Source organism: Calidris pugnax, unplaced genomic scaffold (genome assembly GCF_001431845.1).
Source record: "Calidris pugnax isolate Ruff unplaced genomic scaffold, ASM143184v1 scaffold24, whole genome shotgun sequence".
NCBI classification, from domain to species: Eukaryota; Metazoa; Chordata; class Aves; order Charadriiformes; family Scolopacidae; genus Calidris; species Calidris pugnax.
Genome location: NW_015090922.1, coordinates 22,824,536 through 22,845,247, shown reverse-complemented (window position 1 = coordinate 22,845,247; position 20,712 = coordinate 22,824,536). Strand labels below are relative to the sequence as shown.

General features: G+C 34.5%; 1 protein-coding gene across 1 annotated transcript in view; it reads left to right on the top strand.

The window, feature by feature from the left end:
- The window catches only part of FMN2 (formin 2), a 159,618-nt gene that overhangs the window by 94,143 nt on the left and 44,763 nt on the right, over nt 1-20,712 (top strand). The window contains exons 9-14 of the mRNA XM_014951225.1: nt 3,887-3,978; nt 4,129-4,258; nt 4,962-5,108; nt 7,091-7,150; nt 7,332-7,452; nt 16,874-16,966. Of these exons, the coding sequence (XP_014806711.1) occupies nt 3,887-3,978; nt 4,129-4,258; nt 4,962-5,108; nt 7,091-7,150; nt 7,332-7,452; nt 16,874-16,966 (643 nt within the window). The remainder of the gene's footprint in view (nt 1-3,886; nt 3,979-4,128; nt 4,259-4,961; nt 5,109-7,090; nt 7,151-7,331; nt 7,453-16,873; nt 16,967-20,712) is intronic.

Below are 20,712 nucleotides of genomic sequence, written 5' to 3'. Positions count from 1 at the left end.
CTATCAGATTTATGCTGTCTGGTTGTAGGTATAGTTTATATCAAATTCTGGTATATTACAGTACTTTGTTCTATTTATGATGCTATATGATAACTAAAATTAGAGGACATAATTAGCAGTGACATTCAAAGAGGTGCTAATGCAATCAGATTAATGAATTTTACAAGTATCTACTAAATGTGTTCTCTCTTGACACAAACGTTGGAGGATAATAGAATAGCTTTTTCTTATTATCCATCTGCAAATTAGAGAATAGATACACATTAAGCATAAATCTAACTGTTAAAAAATCTGAAAAATAATCCTCAATAATACCTGTGCAGAATGCACGTAAATTTTATTCCTTTTGTATCATAATTTAAAATACACATAATCAGAATTCTGGATACCAGAGCCAAGATTAGGGACTTGGAACTTTGACTATGAACTTGCACCATACACTCAGACCTCGTGATTTTGGTGGAGTGTAAATCGTATCTCTTGAATTTTGCTCAGGCTTACCCATGAGTGGATCACGTTTAGCCATTGCATCTTTGCCAGTTGTTGTTTCCTTGCATACACAATCTGAGAATATTGAGTTAAATAAGGAATAATGAGTCTGCCTAACCTTTGCCCATGGATTTGATGGAGAAACAGCAACAGCTTGAACATGAATGCTGTGATAAGCACTCTAATATTTCACTGTGTAGACGACCAGAAGCAAGAGTACTCTCGCTATTTACTCTAAAGAATTTGCAAATAACCATTTAGCGTTATGTCCCTTGCTAAAATATTTTCTCCTCTTTAACTATTATGAAAAAAATTTCAAGTTATTTCCTTTCAGTTTATCAGAAGAGAATAGACTTTAGAGATTGGTCAGAAATAGTAGAACTTAGTTTAAAAACTGTTAGTGCGAAAACTTATTTACTTTTATAAAAAAAACCTCATTCATGAATTACAAGTGTAAATTGACTAAATTAGTTTTTTGAAGTGTAAATTGAATAAATACAATTGATCTTCCTACAAAGGCATGTCATTTACATACCAGACCTTCATGGCTCTGACAACATGACCACTAGAATGCTCCCTTGGCATTCTTCCAATTTCTAAAATCTGTAGATTTCATTTATTGTTGAGACTTCTTTTTTTTTTTTTTTACTGATTTGAAAAGAAATGGAAAATTTATTTTTCTTTTAACTCTCCATTGGTAAAAATATTCTAGATTACATCTGCTCCCTAACACAAAACCGAAAGCATCTTTCTCTTCTACAGTGCCTGCAATACTTAAGAGGAAATTTCTTTAGTTAGTTGCATCTTTTCTAGTCCTCACCCCGTGAGCAGATGAGTCTTCTATGATTGAAAATGGATAAATTTTTCTAATCTTAGTATCTTTACAATTTTCTTCTCCTCAGGATAGAATTATACCAGCAAAATTTACTATTGTAATTATATTCAAATGTCCCATGCCTGCATTGACAGAAACTTTATGTAAAAAAAAAAATATCCCTTTGGAGGATAAATCTCCAAGTTTGTTTTCTCACCCTGAAGTGATACTGGGGTAGGGAATTCAGGAAACTAGGTTCTGTGGGTGTGCCACTGCCAGTATACTAAAATTTAAACGTGGTAAATTAGTCTCAGCCTAGCCCTTGTTAACTGAGAAAGGCATGGTACAGTATGCATAGATAGGTCAAGGAAGGATCAAACAAGTCAAGGAAATTAATTAATCTCTTCTTCTCAATACTGCTGAGACCACATCTAGGGTGTTGTGTCCAGTTCTGCCCTGCCATGCAAGAGACATGGGTACCCTCCCCAGTGCAAGAGACATGGGTATATTGGAGAGAGTCTATTGAAGGGCCACGGTGGTAATTAAAGGCTTGAAGAATGTATCATACTAGGAGAGGCTAAGAGAACTGAGGTTGTTCAGCCTGGAGAAGAGAAAACTCGAGGGGATCTTATCAGTATGTACAAACACCTGACTGGAGAGGAGGAGTAAAGAACACAGAGCTAAATTCAGTGGTGCACAGCACATAGACAAGAAGTAGTGGACCTCTTAAAATTGATATACTGGAAATTCCATTTAAAAATGGAAACACCTTTATTTCTTGCAGGGTGTCCAAACTCTAGAACAGGCTCCCTACAGAGGGTCACAAAGTCTCCATCCTTGGAGATATTCAAATTCTAGCTGGACACGATACTGAGCAAGCCTGCTCTAGCTGCCTCTGCTTTGTTCCAGAAGGTTCAACTAGAGGATCTCCAGAGGTTCCTTCAAACCTCAACTATTCTATTGATCTGTGATACAGACACTACTACCATTATAATTTCTTAGTGCTGAGAATAAAGTTTATTGCTTGGAGGAAAAAAAGAAAAAAAGGTGTTTGCAATATTTCCTGTCTGTTGGAGTATTTAATAGATAAGATCAGTCTACTTCAGAGAAGAAGACCCTTGAAGAGCATCCACAGAAGTGCTGGCTAAACATTAGGATGTTTGGTATTCAAGACAGAATGCCTTGCAGTCATTTCCAGACTTCTTGAAGTAATCAGAGAAACTCTGAAGTGCTCTTGCTCTGAGTGACTCTTCAATCTCTTCATCTTTCTGTTTCACATCAGTATTTTCTCCCTCTTCACATGAAAAGATGTTCAACAACCTCAGAAGAACTGTCCAAACCTGACTTTCTAGTTTCAGGTTCCTGATGGAGCTGTGGCAGTTATTATTTGAGATCATTTCATACCTCTTCTGCTAATTGTACAAAAGCATGCAGGAAAGAATTCAGATACAGTCTATCTTTTGCTTTGGCATTATTTAAGTAGCTGGAATTTAATTTTCCACTGTTGTCTTCAAGTTCTGTGGTGGAGTAAGTTAAAAAATGTGTGTAGTGTTTTCTTAAAGAAATAAACACAGATATATTTTCTTCAAGGCCAGGCTGGATGGGGCTTTGAGCAACATAGTCTGGTGGAAGGTGACCCTGCCCATGGCAGGGGAGTTGGAACTCGATGATCTTTAAGGTCCCTGCCAACTCTCACCATTCTATGATTCCTTTTTCACGCTTGCACAGATTCATGTTTTGAATCTGTTTTGAAAACTACAATGAATGTCAAAAGAAGGGTCAGAAAGATAAATTTCCATTCCACTTTTGTTCCTTTCCATGCCATTCCATTTTCCAATACTGCAACTGGAAAAAATATTTTCTCTGTATCATGGAGTACAGAAAGTGAGGATCTGTTTCTTTTGATTGGAATATTGAAGAAAAAAACCACACAATGTACCCCAGTGTTCTCCAAGAAATTAGGCAGTTTACATGTAATTGTTTTGGCTTATTAAGGTAAAAATGAAAATCATTTTACTCCAAAGAAGTATGCAGTAGTTCTCATGTATTATGGTATGTATCGTAGTTCCATTATAAATCAACTTTTTTTTGTTGTTCCGTAGTGTTTTCCAAATACCAAAAAAAATTTAAATTGCAGTAAACAACACAAACCTATTTTCATTTAGTTTTTTTTTTTAAAAAAAGGACATTATTTAAATATATATTTAAAGATCAGATTACATTCAAATGCAACCAAACATATTTGGAAGGAGAAGTACAACTCAACAAGAGAGTTCCTTGATCCAAAGACCTTATAAACAGCCAAAGAAAAGGGAGTGGGAATGAAGATTATTGTCTCGGTGCATGGTTGAATGAATAAATCTTTTGCAGATTACTAGTAGTCAGTAATATCTGGAAGGTGTTCTGTTTTCCAACAGATGTAGCTATACTTCAAAACACTCTATGGACAAAGTAGTTTTTCCATAAACAGATACTAGAAGGGAAAGAAAAATCTAAGAAGATGATTTCTTACAAGAGCATATTTATCTGATTGACTAGGTAATTAATTCACACTTTTAAATTACTTTGTTTCTTTTATTCCAGAGAGCACAATCAGATGAATTAGAAAAAATAGAAAAGCATAGCAAGTCATCCAAGGAAAAAGAAAACGCCAAGTCTTTGGATAAGCCGGAACAGTAAGAACATACTTATGAAAGAACAGTTTTGCCAACTTCAGAAAACTTTCCCTGCTATAGTAAACTATCTAGAGACATTATATAATAAAAAAAAAAAATACTGTACCTACTGGCAGTGACCCATATCATTTTCTTTAATCACTCCTACAGATTCCTCTATGAACTCTCGCTAATTCCCAACTTTTCAGAACGTGTATTTTGCATCCTGTTCCAATCAACATTTTCAGAAAGCATTTGTTCAATCCGTCGCAAACTTGAATTGTTACAGAAACTCTGTGAGGTAGGTTGTGCTCTGTGAAAAGGTAGAGCTAAATTTCTGATATTTAATCTTGTTAAGTTGTACTCAAAAGTTTTCTCTTTATTTACTTTAAGTATGCGTTAAATCTGAAGGATAGCAAAATAGAAAGTTTTATGACTGTACTTCAACATCAAAGTGAATTTTAGGATTAGCTTTTGGTACTGAACTGTATCATTTTTTGCCACCAATGTATATCAGTCTCTGGAAAATAGAGTACCTTCTCCTTTTGTTAAAGCAAAATCTTCCTTCTTCACAGTGACTGTATCACTGTGAACGCGAGTTCAGTCCACCTTGTGTTTGTTTGGATTTTGGAAGTGTGCAACTCAATAATATCTCTGATATCTAAAATCAGTTAGATAGCAATGTCTGTAGCTAGAAGATTAGAGGAATTTTGTGGTCCTATGCAAAACAAATAATAATAACCGCTGATAATATTTTATGGATTTCCTATTATTTTTTTCTAAGTATCCATTTTGGAGATCAAATTCCTCGTTCACAAAAAATTACATATTGATATTATTCTACTTCTACATGTTGCAGTAGAAGGTTTTAAATTTCCCATATTTGAGCCCCTGTATAAGTATTATTTCTAAACACAATATCAACAAATCTGCTTGTCAGTAACACTGTTAACAGTAAATATTATGAGTTTGAACAGGGAATTGTTTCTCTTTCTGTTTTGTAGACATTGAAAAATGGGTCAGGAGTTATGCAGGTCTTGGGTTTGGTTCTCGCCTTTGGAAATTACATGAATGGTGGAAACAGGACGCGAGGACAAGCTGATGGGTTTGGACTAGATATCCTGCCAAAATTGAAAGATGTCAAGAGCAGTGTAAGTTGATTGTAGACTTCCTGTATGCCTAAGAATGTTAAACTCTCAGAAAATTGCTTTGTCTCCATTTCCAAGTAAATAGTGTGAAAATTATGAAGGCATCTCAAAAGGAATTATACTTTATACTTAGCTGAGCAGACTTCTATAGTAGGATGTATTTATGTAGAAATATGAAAAAGAAACCTCTCTTTTCATTACTGTACAAACAAAAATATGTTAAATTACGTCTTAGTTCCTAATCTGATATGTATTTGACTTTTGATACACTGCATAGTTCTAATTTTTCCTGTATTCAGAAGCAATACTATGATCCTAAATGTAAAAGATTTGTTACAGAACTGGAAGCAGTTTTAAAAGAAAAGTTAATTATGATTCGATGCTGATACAAAATATGTGTGAGGAATAAAAAAGTTCTTCCTGAAAATGATTGAATAGACATCCTAAGCATTTGGGATAACCCAAAATTCATCATTTACATACATTGTGATTGCAGACTGTGTATTTCACATTGGACCACAGAACTGCCTGAGTAAAGAATAATCACAGCAAGAAATTTTTGATTTAAGCTTTGTCTGGTATAGTCATCTAAGTAAGGAGAATGCTAAGAAGTTTAATTCTCGTGTAGTGCTAAACTGCAGCTTGTGTGTTTGTTACCAGCACTTTTTTGACTTTGATTATTCAGATTGGGGTTGTATTCAAATATCTGCTTTGTTTACAGGTAAACAATAATCTTTGAGTCTCTATGGCTATGATGAAAAGATTCATCTGAATATGCACAGTGGTATGAGGGAAGGTCATAGCAATAATTCATGGGACTTTAAATTGTCCCCTACATCTACCTAGTGAATCATGGTCAAGATCTGCTACTCTGAAAAGGGCAGGAAAAAGAAGGGTTTGTTTCCTTGCTTGGTCACTCGCTAAATATATGTGCTTTAGCTGCTGGGTTAGGTAACGTGAGCAGACTATTGTTTACCCTGAGTAGAGGGACCATGTCAACCATTTGTCTTTGAAGGGAAGGAGGAACTTCATTCTGGCATGCTCGTTTCTTTGGTAAACCAAGGGAGTGGTGATGTGAATGAATCCTTAGTACAATGTGTTTTGGGGCAGTTTACATTAGTTCAATCTTCTGGTTGACTCCAGATACATCACCAGTTTTAGAACTTGGCTTGGTAGATTGTTTAGGCATGCTATATTTGGTTTGGTGATTCAGGTCTTTAGTACATAATTTGCTGGAAATATTATGACCGTTAACCTTGCTATTGCAAGATACATCTTCAGTTTATTGCTACTGATCAATTAAAAATAGTTCTTAGAAAATAGTTTTCTGAAACTATCTGAAAACTAAATTCTATCAAAGATTTGCTTCTGAAGCTTCATGACAGAGATTACAGAAGGGAAACAATGAGAAAATTGTTCCAAAGACCCCCGAAAGTGCCAAAATTTCATTTAGAAAAATAACTTTGTTTAATTAAACTTTACTTTGGTTATAGTTATAGATTAATAAAAAGATCTGAATGTTGCCAAACAAGTTGCACACATGAACCCAGAAATAATTTCTCTTTTCTTTCTTGGGAAATTTCAAAAAGTTTACAATTAGGTAAACTTCAAAAATCAGGAGTAGCTTAAATGAGTGTTAAGATTAAATGGTATTTCAGTGTGTTGGGGTTTTGTTTGGTTGGGTTTTTGTTGGTGGTTTATTCTTTTTTTTTTTTTTTTTACTGAAGGCAAATTTGTCATACCACTTCACCAGTTAAAGCACTAATAATCAGTGCAATCAAGACATTGTTTCATATATTCCCTTTGGAACACTCATAGTAAACAGTTTGCTTTTAATTTTTTTTTTTTTTTTTTACTGAAGGCAACAAATCAACAAAGTATTTTCTGTACTTGAAACTAAATATTTCATATACTTGAATTATAACTTCTGAATTTTTTTTCAGTTAGTTTCAGTAACACAGCAAACTTTATTCTTTTCTATCCAGGATAACAGCAGAAGTCTTCTGTCTTACATTGTCTCATACTATTTGCGTAATTTTGATGAGGTGAGTGAGAATTAATTTTGCTCTTTTAAATTCAAGTTTAAAAAATTAACTTACTAAATTCACTTTTCTGCTGTACAAGATGAAGAAATGCTTACAAATATTTTTTGTGCCTTCAATTATATATTTTAGTGTATAAAAAAGTAATGAGCACTATGTAACTGTTGATTTGTATTTTTGTCAGGATGCTGGAAAAGAACAATGCATCTTTCCTCTTCCAGACCCACAAGATCTCTTCCAGGCTTCACAAATGAAGTTTGAAGACTTTCAAAAAGATCTCCGCAAAATGAAGAAAGATTTGCGAGGTACTGATGTTAGATTAAGTGCTAACTATATGTTACCAGCATATCCTTGCTGGTATTGTTTGTGTCATTCTGAGAACTTAAATGATAGTATAGAAATAGTTACACGTTTTTGACTCCTCAGTTATTATTTTGTGTCCTTAATTTGCTTTTGCATGGCCATTTAAGCAATAATTAACTATTTACTGTTGACAATTTGGAAGAGATTATTAAAATAAACAACATCAAATCGGTTAGGTGAAATCTTTTGTTTCAAAAACCAAACAAAAATAATTTAATTTATTTTTTCAAACTGATTTCAACAAGTCTTTCACCATAAAAAGAAATGCTGAGTGTTGAACCATGTCCATGACAAAAAAAGGTTGATAATTAGGTCCAAATACTATCTAGCATATAATATATGGCATGTTCTTGAAGACAGGTTATTTCAACTGACTTTACTAAAACATAATATGCAAAGGAACTACTTTTTTCTCAAGCTTTTGGAATTATTTCTTTAAATGAACTCAACAAGCTTAAAGTTAGACGTGTTTTCTAGACTTAACAAAAGAATATGTATTGTGTATATAACATTTCTTAACTTCAGTGCCTTACTTACCACTGTAATTAAGATAAGTAAGAGTACGGTTTGCACAAATGCTGGCTGATATCCATGATGTTCAAAATTTTTGCTAAAAGTCTCTGCCAGACTGGCCAGGTATGTATCATTATGCTAAATCTTGAAGAGAAGAATTCAAATCAAGAAGTGAAATGATCTTTATATTTCTGTTGCCTTGCTGATTTTGAATGCCATGCATCTAGAGACCAAGGGTTGGTTTGGTAAACCCTGTTAATCCCTGAAAAACCTAGAATGGAAGGTTCTCTTTTTAAAATAAGATCATAACATTTTCATGCAGGCATAAATCTATTAGGCAAAAAATCCACGCTGTGCAGAGATCAAAGCAAGGGTTCTGTAAAAATGGAAATTACACGCTTTGCTCTGCCATCAGACTGCAGTTGAATTCTTTCTGTGTTTCCAGCCCAGGCCTTAGACTGGAGTTTGTGCTGTCAGTCTAGTCTATAGTCAATGAAACTGAAGAATGACTGCAAGCACCATCGCTCTTTCTGTACTGCCTCTATTACAAACTTTTTGGGGACAGCATCGGCCCCCTTCTCCATCCTCTCCTGGATATGAAGCAACAATTTCAATACCAGTCTGCCATCTCATTCATTACTTTATCAGCCCTGGGTGATGCAAAATGCTTTGTGTTGGCTCTCTTTTCCAAAGAAAAGTGTCACCCTAAATTGAAAATAATTTCTGTTAAAAAATTTTTATGGCAAGAGCATTCACTAAAAATTCTAAGTATTCCAATAGCTTAGTTGTTTTCATGCTTTCAGTGAGACAGAGTAGCCAAGTTTAATGCCAGTCTTTTTTAAATAGAGTACGAGTTTTAGCTGAATGGATAAAATTACTTCAAAGTGGTTTTCCTCTGCATTTAGTTTAAGTACACTACCAGATTTGCTAATGTGCATCTGGAACCTTATGAGAGATAGCAATTGCCTCATTAAATGACTGAGCAGGAAGAAGGCTGTAGGATGCTGAGCAAATTCTGACAAATTCCTAAATATGATCCTCTCCTTTTGAAATTAGTGACAATAAAAGAGTATTGAGTATTCCTGGGAAGTACTGATTATCACTGACTTTAAAGACATAGAAATAGATGCCCATGAAGTATTCCAGTTTTATAGTGAGATGCGGACTGTAACATTGGACAAATTTCATCAGTAATTAGATGGAAGATTTCTTGAGAGGGTGGATTTCACCATCGGGGGGGGGTGGGGTGTTTGCTTTGTTCTTTATCACTGAAAAACTGAAAATTGCACGTAACTGATGGAGACGGTATCACCAGTTTAAAGGTATTCTCTCCGTGTTAGTTTCAAATAACCTGCAAACCATCTACACTGATGTCATGCTTAGTACAATGGGGGAGCAGGGCATTGGTTCACCCAGGAATGAAAGCTTAAGAAGATATTTTATCTCTGTTTTAAGAAACTTTCCATTACTGTTTTTCAAAGGTAAGAAGAAGGATCCTTTTCTAAAATTATGGTGACACTTGAAAAATAACAACGAAGTAGAGGAAGGTTATTACAAAAAAAATAATTGTTTTGTAGTCACAACAATAGCAGTTAATTCTAGAAATGCTGTGTTTTTCCATCTAAATAGGTCAGTAGAGTTCACAAAAATGTGCAGATATAAATAATCTTTATTGTTCTGTAAAATAATTTTATTGTGATGTTATTTCACAGTTCTGAGTTTGGCCTTATATTTGTATTAAAGGAACTGTTACACTGATTGCTTAAATAGAAAAAGCACTTGTGATGTTCAAACCTGTATCCTTTCATCCCTTTTCACTGTGGAGGGTCTTGTCTATTTTTAAGTTTTTATGAACTATATGCCTCACAGTTTGTAAATGTTAGAAAAAAAAATCTCTTCTAAGATTTCAGATTAAAAGTGTAAGTCCAAAAGACTTTCAGAAAACATGCTGTGTGCCTGTTCCAAGTTTAGTAAGACAGAAATTTGCAATTCTTTTTCTTTCTTTATTTAAAAACAAAACAAAACAAAACTGCTCTCCCCTAAGACTACTGTGGAAGCTACACTAACCATGTAATATCAAACTTGCAAATTGTTCAGTTTTGGTTTTGTTTTTTAAAATAATAAAGACACAGAGATAAAATTCATATACCAAAGAACAGGTAAAACCCTTTGCTAACAAACCAAGTGGGTTTGGCTCCATCTGTTGCTCCCAGATTTCACAGCTCTCCAGGATTCTCACTTTAGCCTTTTTGACTTCAGTGACATGTAGTTTGTTAAGCAACTTGATCTGCTTTTGATCTCTCCTGGCTGTCAGCAACGTTCCTTGATGCAGTCATGCCAAGCAATGACTTCTGTTCCTATGTCATTCCACTGAAGAAACTTTAGCACTTGCCACATGACTTAAATCAACTGACCATGTAAAGAAAATTGGGCATCCAGGGTCACAAGAGCAGTGCATGAGTCTCACTGATTAGGACTTGTGTTGTATATCTATTATTATCAGTATAGTTCTCTGGACACTTCAAAATGCTAGAGCAGAGGCAGAAAGATGTGGAAAATGTGTATTGAATCAATTAATGTTTTAATCCTCTCTGCTCTGACATTCTCTGGAGATGCAATTGTGGTTTAGGAAAATGTTGGATTTGTGGACCATGATATTCTTAAGATATATTCAGTTTAGGAAAGAACTAGGACACTAAAATGGCAGTGAGAGTTACAGTATTTATGAAGTACTTACAGCAAGCTAAAACTGTTTAGGAGGTGTTCTTTAGCTACACATTAACATTTTAGCTCTACAATAATAATTTTGTTCTTGCAAATCAAAAACTAATTAATCAGTTGTCACTTATTGCAAAACTTTCACTGAAGCTCAGCTAAAAGGGAATTAGAAACAATGTCAGGCAGAAAATAAATCTGACTAGTAGAATTTTGAAGAGATGAATAATATCATAATACAGGCTGCTACCAAATTGATTTGAACTCAGTACTTGCTTATATGTCATAATGTTGTCATCTTAAATATCTTTGAAAACTGTTTCCAAGTAATAATTATGATGATTATATATTATATTTGTAATGGTGTTTTCTTTTCCTACTGTGAGCATTTTCAACTTATTGAAAAGTCTCCATCGATAAGAAGCTAGGCTGTGTGGCCCAGTGTGTCTCTCTGATTTGGAATAAATGTGACTGAGAATGTTTATAAAGTGTTAAGTATTTGCAGAACACTTTGCATTTTATAAAGTATGTTCCAAGTGAAGTCCCACAGTAAATTGGAAAAATGCACATTCCAAATTTTTTCTGTGCTTCTTACAGTCACCTAAAATTATCTCTTCATCTTGGATCTGCTAGTTGTGGAGCTGGTATGTGCTCTCAGGTTTAATACCTGCTGTGTAAATCAGAGCATTGAAAGTACCATATTGTGCAATAAAAAGACTTTTAAAAGTTGAATTGAGGGTGGTGTCAATATGGGACTGAGAGAGATGGGATAGTAGTAAGCGTGTTGTACTTTGACCCCTTATGATTTCTTTCTCAGTTATCTCATAACTATTTAGCTTTTGAAAAATCATTCCTCTTGCCTCTGCAATGGTTACCCCTAACACCTAGAAAGAGGCCCCAACTCTAAAAGTTCAGTTGAGCTGTAATGAGATGGAATTTTCCTCTTTGTGGCCAAGTCTGTCTGGGGTGAATGGATAAGTTTGGATAACACAAAATAAGATTGTGTTATCTGTTAGCTCTTTCATAGGTAAGATTAATGTTTGCAGGCTAAAATTATAAAAAAAATCCACCATTCTCTTTGCACATCATCCCCTGTCTCTCACACCCACATATCCTTGTATATTTTCATATTCACAGGACACTCTTTTTCCATCACAGTTCTGATTATGGAGCTAAGACATTGGCAACTTCTTAATCAGTGCCATTTCTTGATCAGGAAGAGAGGCAGTATTAATTTCAACATCAATTAATGAAGTTAAGCAGCCTAAGCCATTTAGCGTCTCACTACAGATGACAGAAAAGGAAGAGATTGCTCTTCTAAAACTGATTGCCTGCTCCTAAAGTGGAGTGCTAAGGAATTCATTGCCTCATCAAAACTTTCTGTTTTAAAATCATTTGAAGTATCTGTGTTTCTGTTATTCTCTGTCAATAGTTTTGATATAAATGGGAATTAAGATTTTTCACAATTAAGAAATAGTTCTATTTTTCTTATATGATCCATAGATGAAAAGATGCTGTCAGTCTTTTATAATAAAATGCCAAATCTCTCAAGGTAATTATTAACAAACTAAAATAGAAACATTAGCAGTTTTGGTGAATCTTACAGTTATCCATACAGTCTGCCTTTACAGAAACAGCTATTTTACTCAAATTAAATCTTTACTTTTGCCTACTTGTTACCAGCTGTGCATCCACAAATTCTAGCTGTTTGATCAGCTATCACTGAAAGGGTTAATTGCTGCAGCTATGCAGCATGCAGACTCCTAAACCTAAACCAGATGTAAACTAAAGCCAGGCTTTCAGTCAATCTGTGAGACATATTTTACTGTCCTTAAAACTCCAAACAAGGAGCTGTCTATGGAAGCCCTTGAAGACTCAGCAGTTCTTAGTGTAAGTCTTTACAATTCCAAAAAAATAAATAAAAGAAAGTTAAGAGGTCTTTCTGTACTTGTGGCTCAGTTCATCAGAGTTTGTCTTTTGATGAGGCCAGTATTGTTTCCTTTTAGTAGAGTCTAAGCTTTCTTTTAAAGTCACAGGTTGCAGCTGCAAGGAATCCAAAAAGCACCGAGGAAGTTGTGAAAACAGTGGTTGTGCTCTTATATACTTTTCAGGCAAGTAGGACGCAGGCACATGTCCTGTGGCAGTCCGAGTACTCAGAACCTCTGAAAATTAAGGATGTCAATTCAAAACTTCCTTAAGAGCTTAAAAACAAATAGTGTATCAAATCTCATTGCAACTTGTGCTTTCAAGTATCTCCAAAAGTCTCGAAAATCCACTTAAAATCTATAGGACTTCTCTAGATAAGTATGTGGTTTCAGAAGTTGTTAACCAAAACATCCTAATGGACCTGTTTATTACTTATCCAAGACAATTCACAGTTCTGTGTGCTTTCTTACTGTGCTTTTTGGTGGGCTTTTGTTGTTGGTGGTTTGGGTTTTGGTTTTTTTTTTTTTAATGTTAAGGGCATTGAAAGAAAAATCATGATGTTCATTATTATCCTGACCAAAGACAATACAGTAAGTTTGAGGAGCAGCTGCTCATCTGCTCACACATCTTGTTCAAAAAGGCATATTTTAGGATTAGAAGAGAGTTGTTCTTCTAAGGGCTAAAATTTGGTATCCAGCAGAGCTAGTTGGAAAACATGCATTAAAAATTTACTCTGAATTTCAAAAACAAAAGCAACTATTTTTGATACTGAGACTAGGTGCATTTTAGATCACTTATTAGAATTGCTTGCTGAAAGTATTAGTACAATGCACAGAATGTTTTGAGATTCTTCTTTTTCTTTACTGTATAGATGTCTCTTAATGAATATTGGTTGTTGTGAAACTTTATACAGTTTTAGTATATTGACCTACAATTACAAAAGAGGACGAGCATCCTAACACTTGAAAAATGGCAATTAATTGTATTTTAACATGGAAATCATGAATGAGAGGAGATTCTTGAGATACTGTATACAGCTGGAATTGTTTTGGTTTTTTTTTTTTAAATCTTTAAACTGGTTTTGAACACAGATTTTCACATCAATTTCCACATGACGAGTATTTCAGAGATCTGTGTATGTATGGGCAAAACACTATCAGTTTGGATTGCCAAAATTTAGAAGGTCCTCCAACAGGAAACCATTTGAATTGCTGCTCTGGAAAATCACATAAACTAGATGGACTTCTGGTCTTTTCCATTGCTGAGATATTGCTTATATGTTAATATTGTTTTAGAGAGTTGGAGAAGAGGTGTCTCCACCCATGCCAACTCCTGTTTAGGATTCGAGATCTTTGGAAGGTATAAGCTCAGTGCATGGGCACGGGGTATTCAAGACTACAGGGAACTGAAAACTTTACCTTGCTGCAGAGCAATGTGAAGAAGTTTTTATTTTCCTTTATTCCTATTTGGGCAATTCCAGGTTGTGAGATAGGCTTGTGTCTAGTGCTTGGCTTTTGTGACTGCCTACATGACTCTCATTTGTGGTGCCTTAAATGCCTTTCAATTCTTTCATTATAAGAAAGCTTAAAATCTGCTTAAAGTAAACGGAGTTTAGGAATATGCTAGCTTTATCCAAGTTTTTCAGTTGTGTGCATATCTTCTGAGATGTGAGAATAACTGAACCTGTGAGAACTGGGATGATAACTGAACAAGTTCTGAGCCTCTTATCAAAAAAGAGGCAAGCTTTTGTTTCAGACAAAATGTTTACAAACTCGTCACAGCAGATTCCTTTTGCCAAGCTATTCCTTTGGTATCTGGGAAGTTTAGCTGTTTTAAGGAGAGAAATTTATTTGAGTATGAAGCTGAGTTAAAAAAAATCAGATATAGAAGACACTTGGTATTCTCACATAGTTGTGTTTTGTTTTTTTTTTTTTCTTTTTGCATGTTTCACATCCACATTGCTTAGAAGTTATGAAATGTACTTCTGACACAAACATTTATTCAGTATATCATTCCTTCACTTGGGCAGAAATATCGGTAACTGTCTAGTGTTTTGTGTTCCTTTCCTATGATCAATGCTTTAATTTCTTCAGTTACAGTGAGGAATAACTCATCCAAATAGTGGGGTTTTATACTCTGGTGACAAATTACAGAACATCGTAAATGAGTGCTATATCTAACAGGTTGTGCAGGGAAACCACGATTCTGCTCTTGGTGCTTTGGAAAACTGGGAAACTTAAAAGAGTTTACAGGCCTGTTAATTGTGCAATGAAGAAAACATCTGATGAACTAGTTTGTTTTAAGCATCATAATACTCCTATTGGTATTGTAATAATGACAACATTTTTCCTACTTTTAAAGGTTGGATGCTACATATAATATCTTACTTTCTGTAAAGCAAGAAAAAGGGATTTTTTTTTTCCTGTGTTTTCTTTGGTTTTTAAATGACTTTGACATCGTTTGCAATTCAGGAATAAGGTCCAAAAGGGACTCATCTGAAGATCACTGATTTTAGTCTTCTAATAGGAGGAGGGGGGGAATAAACAAACAAAGAAAAACTCTACCAAAAACTGGGGAAACAAAGCTATCATTAACTGTACTCTCTTTCTCCCACCTCACATACGTGCACAAACAAATCAACCACTGAAGAGCTTTCAGTGTCTGAATAGTTAAAGAACAGACATTTAATTCTGACAATGTTACATGTTTTTCTTTTCCATAGCAAGTTGAATATAAAGGATAGTATATCCCTGCATTTCCTTATAGACTTTGAAAAGGGACTCCTTCAGGCTATCAGCATGGGTACAGGCTAAGATTTTTGGTGGGTACATATCTTCATAAGATCTATATTTCTCTCAAATCAGCTGAGAGATCAAGAGTTCATCATGAGCTGCAGACATTAATTCAAGAGAATATAATGTACTTCTGTGAAGAATACGAAATCCATATTCTGGAAAAACATGGAACTTGGGTGATATTAAATGTTATGGTAGGTTCTATAGCGTCTTTCAGCTCTGCCACTTATTTCTGAATAAGAGAAAAGAATAATAGAATTCTGTAAGTCACCATCAGAATGTATTCCTTTGCAGGACAGTACATAGCTTCACTATTTTTTTGTCTAGCATACACTGTAAGAAAACTCATGGTTGTTTGGATCCGCTCCCCTATTTCACATGTGTGTACTAACATTTGTTAGAATCTACAAGATAAAGTGGGAACTTTTGGAAGGTTCTGTTCATACTGTTTTCATATGGATTTTTAAAGTTTCCTTTGCTAAGATTATCAACATACCTTGTTGTTGCTTTTTTGTTGCTTTGGTGGTTTTTTTTTTTTTGTAATTTTTAGACATAGCGAAACATCATCATAGCAAAGGAAAGTTTAATAATTGTGTGTTTACAGCCTGTAAGCTGACCAACAGTAAACACTTTTTTATCAAAGGAACAGATTCTGGTCTCTTCCATTCTGAAGGAATAGGTTTGTCCTACCTTAGAAACATTTCACATCCAGCATAAATTAACTTGAATAGTTGGTGGAAGGATGATGGTACAACCTCTTCAATGAATAATCTGTGTCAGGATCCAGCTTCTCTGTCCTGGTCTCTAGTGCAGTAAGAACCAAACTCTCCTACTCCAAGGTCTCTCTCATAGAGTTCAAACCATGATAACTATACTCTTATATTCTTTCACTTTAATAATTTTGCACTATTACTTTTGAACAATGCAAGGCACTTCACTATTTCTGTGGTTTTAGCCAGGTATCGTGCCCTTATCTGGCTTTACTCACTAAATTAAGGTCCTTCGTACTATTTGGTGAAGATTTTACATCTGACCTTTGTTTTGGTTTAAGCACTGTCACCTAGGGCCAGGTATAACAATATGACCTGGGATGCGAGTTTGTAATTTTGTTCCCATACTTTTTTCAGCCCCTTGAATTTACTTTCTCCTTCAAAACAATTGAATGCTTTTGTTAATTTTTGTTACCACTCAGTTAAACTAACACACTGGCCACAAGTTATCTGTATATTTTAGTCAAAAACATTTGATCAGGCACATAACTGTTACTGACTCTATTTTCATAGTGTTTGTACTTGGTGGTGTGTTTAAGGCACAGTTTCACTGGCTATGCATTAATTTAATGTGTCTTTTATTACAGTATGCAGGTCCATACTGTGATGTGTCATCCTAAACTAATCTGTTATTTCAATTTCAGTATGTGAGACAGAAGCAGCAAAAGTTTATCAGCTATCACTAGAAGAGCACCTCCAGCCTTTCAAAGACAGCATGGAGCAATTCATTAGTCAAGGTAAATAATGAAACGTCACTTAACCTTTTCATGACATTTCAAAAGAAATTTATGGGAACAATGTTTATACATTGTGGGAAAGGGACTGTTTATTTTGGCATCATAGAAAGATGTGGATTAGTTTAATCAGATGCCACACAGTTCTAAAAGATTTACAAAACGATTCTGTTGTACTGTAGGTGACTCACTCTTGCATGACAGCAAAGACAAATGCTATTGGCTTGAGTGTGTGATCTTCTGATAAGTTCAACATTCCAGTAGAAAACAATTTTACAACCTGTGTTCCTTGAAAAATTATTGAAGCTGGATCTGTTTCATTAACTTCTTTCCAAAGAGATAATTCTTTTGTATGCGCCAAAACCATGGAATAAGCATAGCAAAAGTAGTTAAAGGTTTTCCAGATATAAGGCAAATCCATATGAAATTCTTGGATGTGATTAGTGGAAAACGCTGCAAGCAAAAATATATTAGAAATATCCATGATGAACTGGCATCCTGAGTGATAGAAAGAAAACACTCTAAAAATGAATAGACTATGCTTTCAATGCTTTACTAGACCTTTCTTTTGCAAGAACATAGGAGGTATGGAGAACATTAATTTTTGACTAGCAGTATATCAGAGCATCTTTTGAAATACTAATCTAAAAGAGTGTACTTTGTATTGACCAATTAACTTATTGATAAAAGTTAGAATTCAATGCATTAGAGTAACAATGACATGATGAGTACACCAATGAAATTTTGACTTTCTTGAACACTTTGCTGCTACTTCTGCTTTGATATTGCATTTTATAATAGAAGGCAGACCTTTTATCTCCTGAATAGGTAACTTATATGAAAAGTCAGTTTCTACTGCTGATTCAATGGAGCTGTCAGTAATTTGTTAGCATAGAGCTATGTTAATGAGCTATCGTATACAGAAATAATTATTAACTGAATGTGCATTATGTTTGAGAGGCCAGTCAGATATGCATTTTTCTCTGCTTGGTTAGAATATTCAAGGTGACCATCTATCCAAACTATATAAGAAGCGGAGTACATATATTCTAGTGTATATATATATTCTCATAGGATTCTTAATTACAGTGAATAAATTCAGCAGAACCACTATTTTGAACCGTCAAATGTGAACTGATGTTTTCTAAGACAAATGTCTATTAGCCAAACCTGGCAGACATGAGGTTGTCTTCAGCAACAGTAGGTATGATCTGCTATAAAGCTGGATTCTGATTATGTACATGACATATAAATGTTACGTTAGCGGCATGATTTAACATGTAGCAAGTGTTTTACATTAGTTTTATATTATTATTTATATATATAGATAGGGTACAATCAAATCACGAGTTGGTTTGAAAGAGATCACTAATGGTATACTGTAAATCATGCCATATGTTTGCATATTAACCTTAATAACAGACTAGAAAATCCAACACGAGGATTATATTTCATCAGCTATATATCTGTGAAATTTCTTTCCCTTCCTTTAGAAACCATTCTTTCAGAAGCATCTGACTCTATACTTGAGCTTACTTCATGATTTCTGACTATGACTTCCAGAGCCTAATTATATATAAGCTGTATAGTATTCTGTTCTGTTTTTGCATGGATACACAGTTCCCTTTCTTGACTATGTGTCTGTATTTTAAGAAAGTGAGGAAAAAGGGGGGCGGGGGGAGGGAGAAGGGAGAAAAATACATGCATCTCATCCATTAAGAAATTTGCTGCATTCCCATGTTAACAGTGGATACTGTTGGGTGCTTGACAAAAGGAGAAACCCATAATGTCAGTAAAAATACCATTGTCACATTTTAATGAAAATAACTGGAAATGTGTATTGTGAACAGAGTGGACTACGACTAAACAATTTCTATATTTATTTAAAACTATAAGACATAGTTTGCAGAATTCTGTTCCAGTGTAAGAAAGACAAAGGTTAACACATAAGAAAAAAGAATCCCTGGTTAAGTTCCAAAAATAAAGTAATTTTAAATACCTTTCATTATGAAATCCTTTGTTTTTACTTCATGGGATTGAATTCAGACTTGAAAGAGGCCATGTTTAAAGCAGGATTTCTCTTTCCTGTTCAGTGTTTGACAGGCTTTTGATCTAGATATTTTTTCTAAGGGCTTTTGTTGTTTATGTAGACATAATCGATGAGTCTTTTCAGCTAGACTGCACACATGATCATTTAGAAAAACAGAGGGACAATTCTTGGCACCTTTTGGGGATTTGTGTTTATATAACATATGCTCTGGGTAAAGAAAAATCAAGCTTTAAGTTTTATCTTTTCAAGTTCCAGTTTCTCTAAAGTCAGAAAAAGTTTTAACTTATAATTCAGATGAAAAGCATTTTTCACAGGGTTGAATAATTTGGCATGTTTATATGATGCTTTTTCAGAGTAGATAATGGGACCCAAAAGTTCAAATAGCTAGTTATTTACAGCATACTCAGTTATATTTGTTGCTAGCAGCTAAAATGGAAAATGGTTTCTCCATAGGCAAGAAAACTTGGACATCAAATTAAATATCCTTGGCAAGGGGTTAGAAAGGCACTGCTTTATAAGAATTGTTACTGTCTGGCACAGTTATATAACTTTGAATTAAGTTACTGAAACTCGTATAGCTATTCATGTATTAATAAAAACTCTTTTTTAACCTTAACACTTTTATTAGATTCATCAGAGACAAAAAAGTTTGTATATTACTAGCTTACTCGTAAAGGTCACTGCTTTCGAAAGATAAAGATGAGGAAGAGACTTCTTGTTCAGAGTTGTAATGCTTTAGATGAAAATGTTAGTGGTATATATGATTAAGGCCGTTCAGCATTTGCCTTGCCAGCCAAGTCAGTATAGTCATTAAAATATACAAATTAGTGAAAGGATTCCAGTCCTTATGCTGATGGACTTTCATTTTTAAGGTTCATTCTTAAAATTATTTTTCTACTTAACAGAAGATCAAACTACCTGTCCTATCCTCTTTCCACTGGCTTAGTAGATATTTGCAAGTATGCTTTATCCTATGCATTTGATTTCTGAGGGTCTATGGGCCTCAAAACCTCCAAGGCGGTCCTCTCTGTTCTTCCATGTTTCCTGTCCTCCTTTTGGGTCCCCATGTTGCAAATCATCAGTCACAAAGTACAGAAAGTGGTGCTTTTGTTTTCACAAATGTCAATAGTTTTTTCCTGCAATTCTCCATAGCTACAGGGTTTAAAAAGGGAAAAGGAAATTAGAAAAAAAAAGAGCTACTTTGAAAAAAGAGGTTGGAGAAAAATTGTCAGAAAATGCAAGATTTGTGTTTGTTACATATTTCTGTTTATTTAAGGGTTTCCAATATTTAAGTAATATAAAATATAAGCATGAAATTTAGTAGAATAACAGTTCCTTTCCAATGGAAGGTTATTCAGTCCAAACTGTAGGAATGTAAGAAGTGCTGTTCATATCTCCTCAATATAAGGTATGTATTCACTGAAGTTTTCTGTCCTTGAGTTAGTCCCCACAGGTTACCAAAAACTGAATAAGAGAGACTGCAAAGGAAAACACTATTTGGGAATGTTGTCTCCTTTGTTCTATATGTAGTTGCAGATAGGTAGGGACGCTAAAATATCAGAGACCACATATACTGGTTGAGAAAGCTTCAGAAATCACTTTTTTTCCTCGGGGAAATGTGTCTGACACATAGGATGGTGGGGAAATACTGAGGGCTCTAATCATCATGCAATTTGTAGAGGAATTTCATTAGCATTTA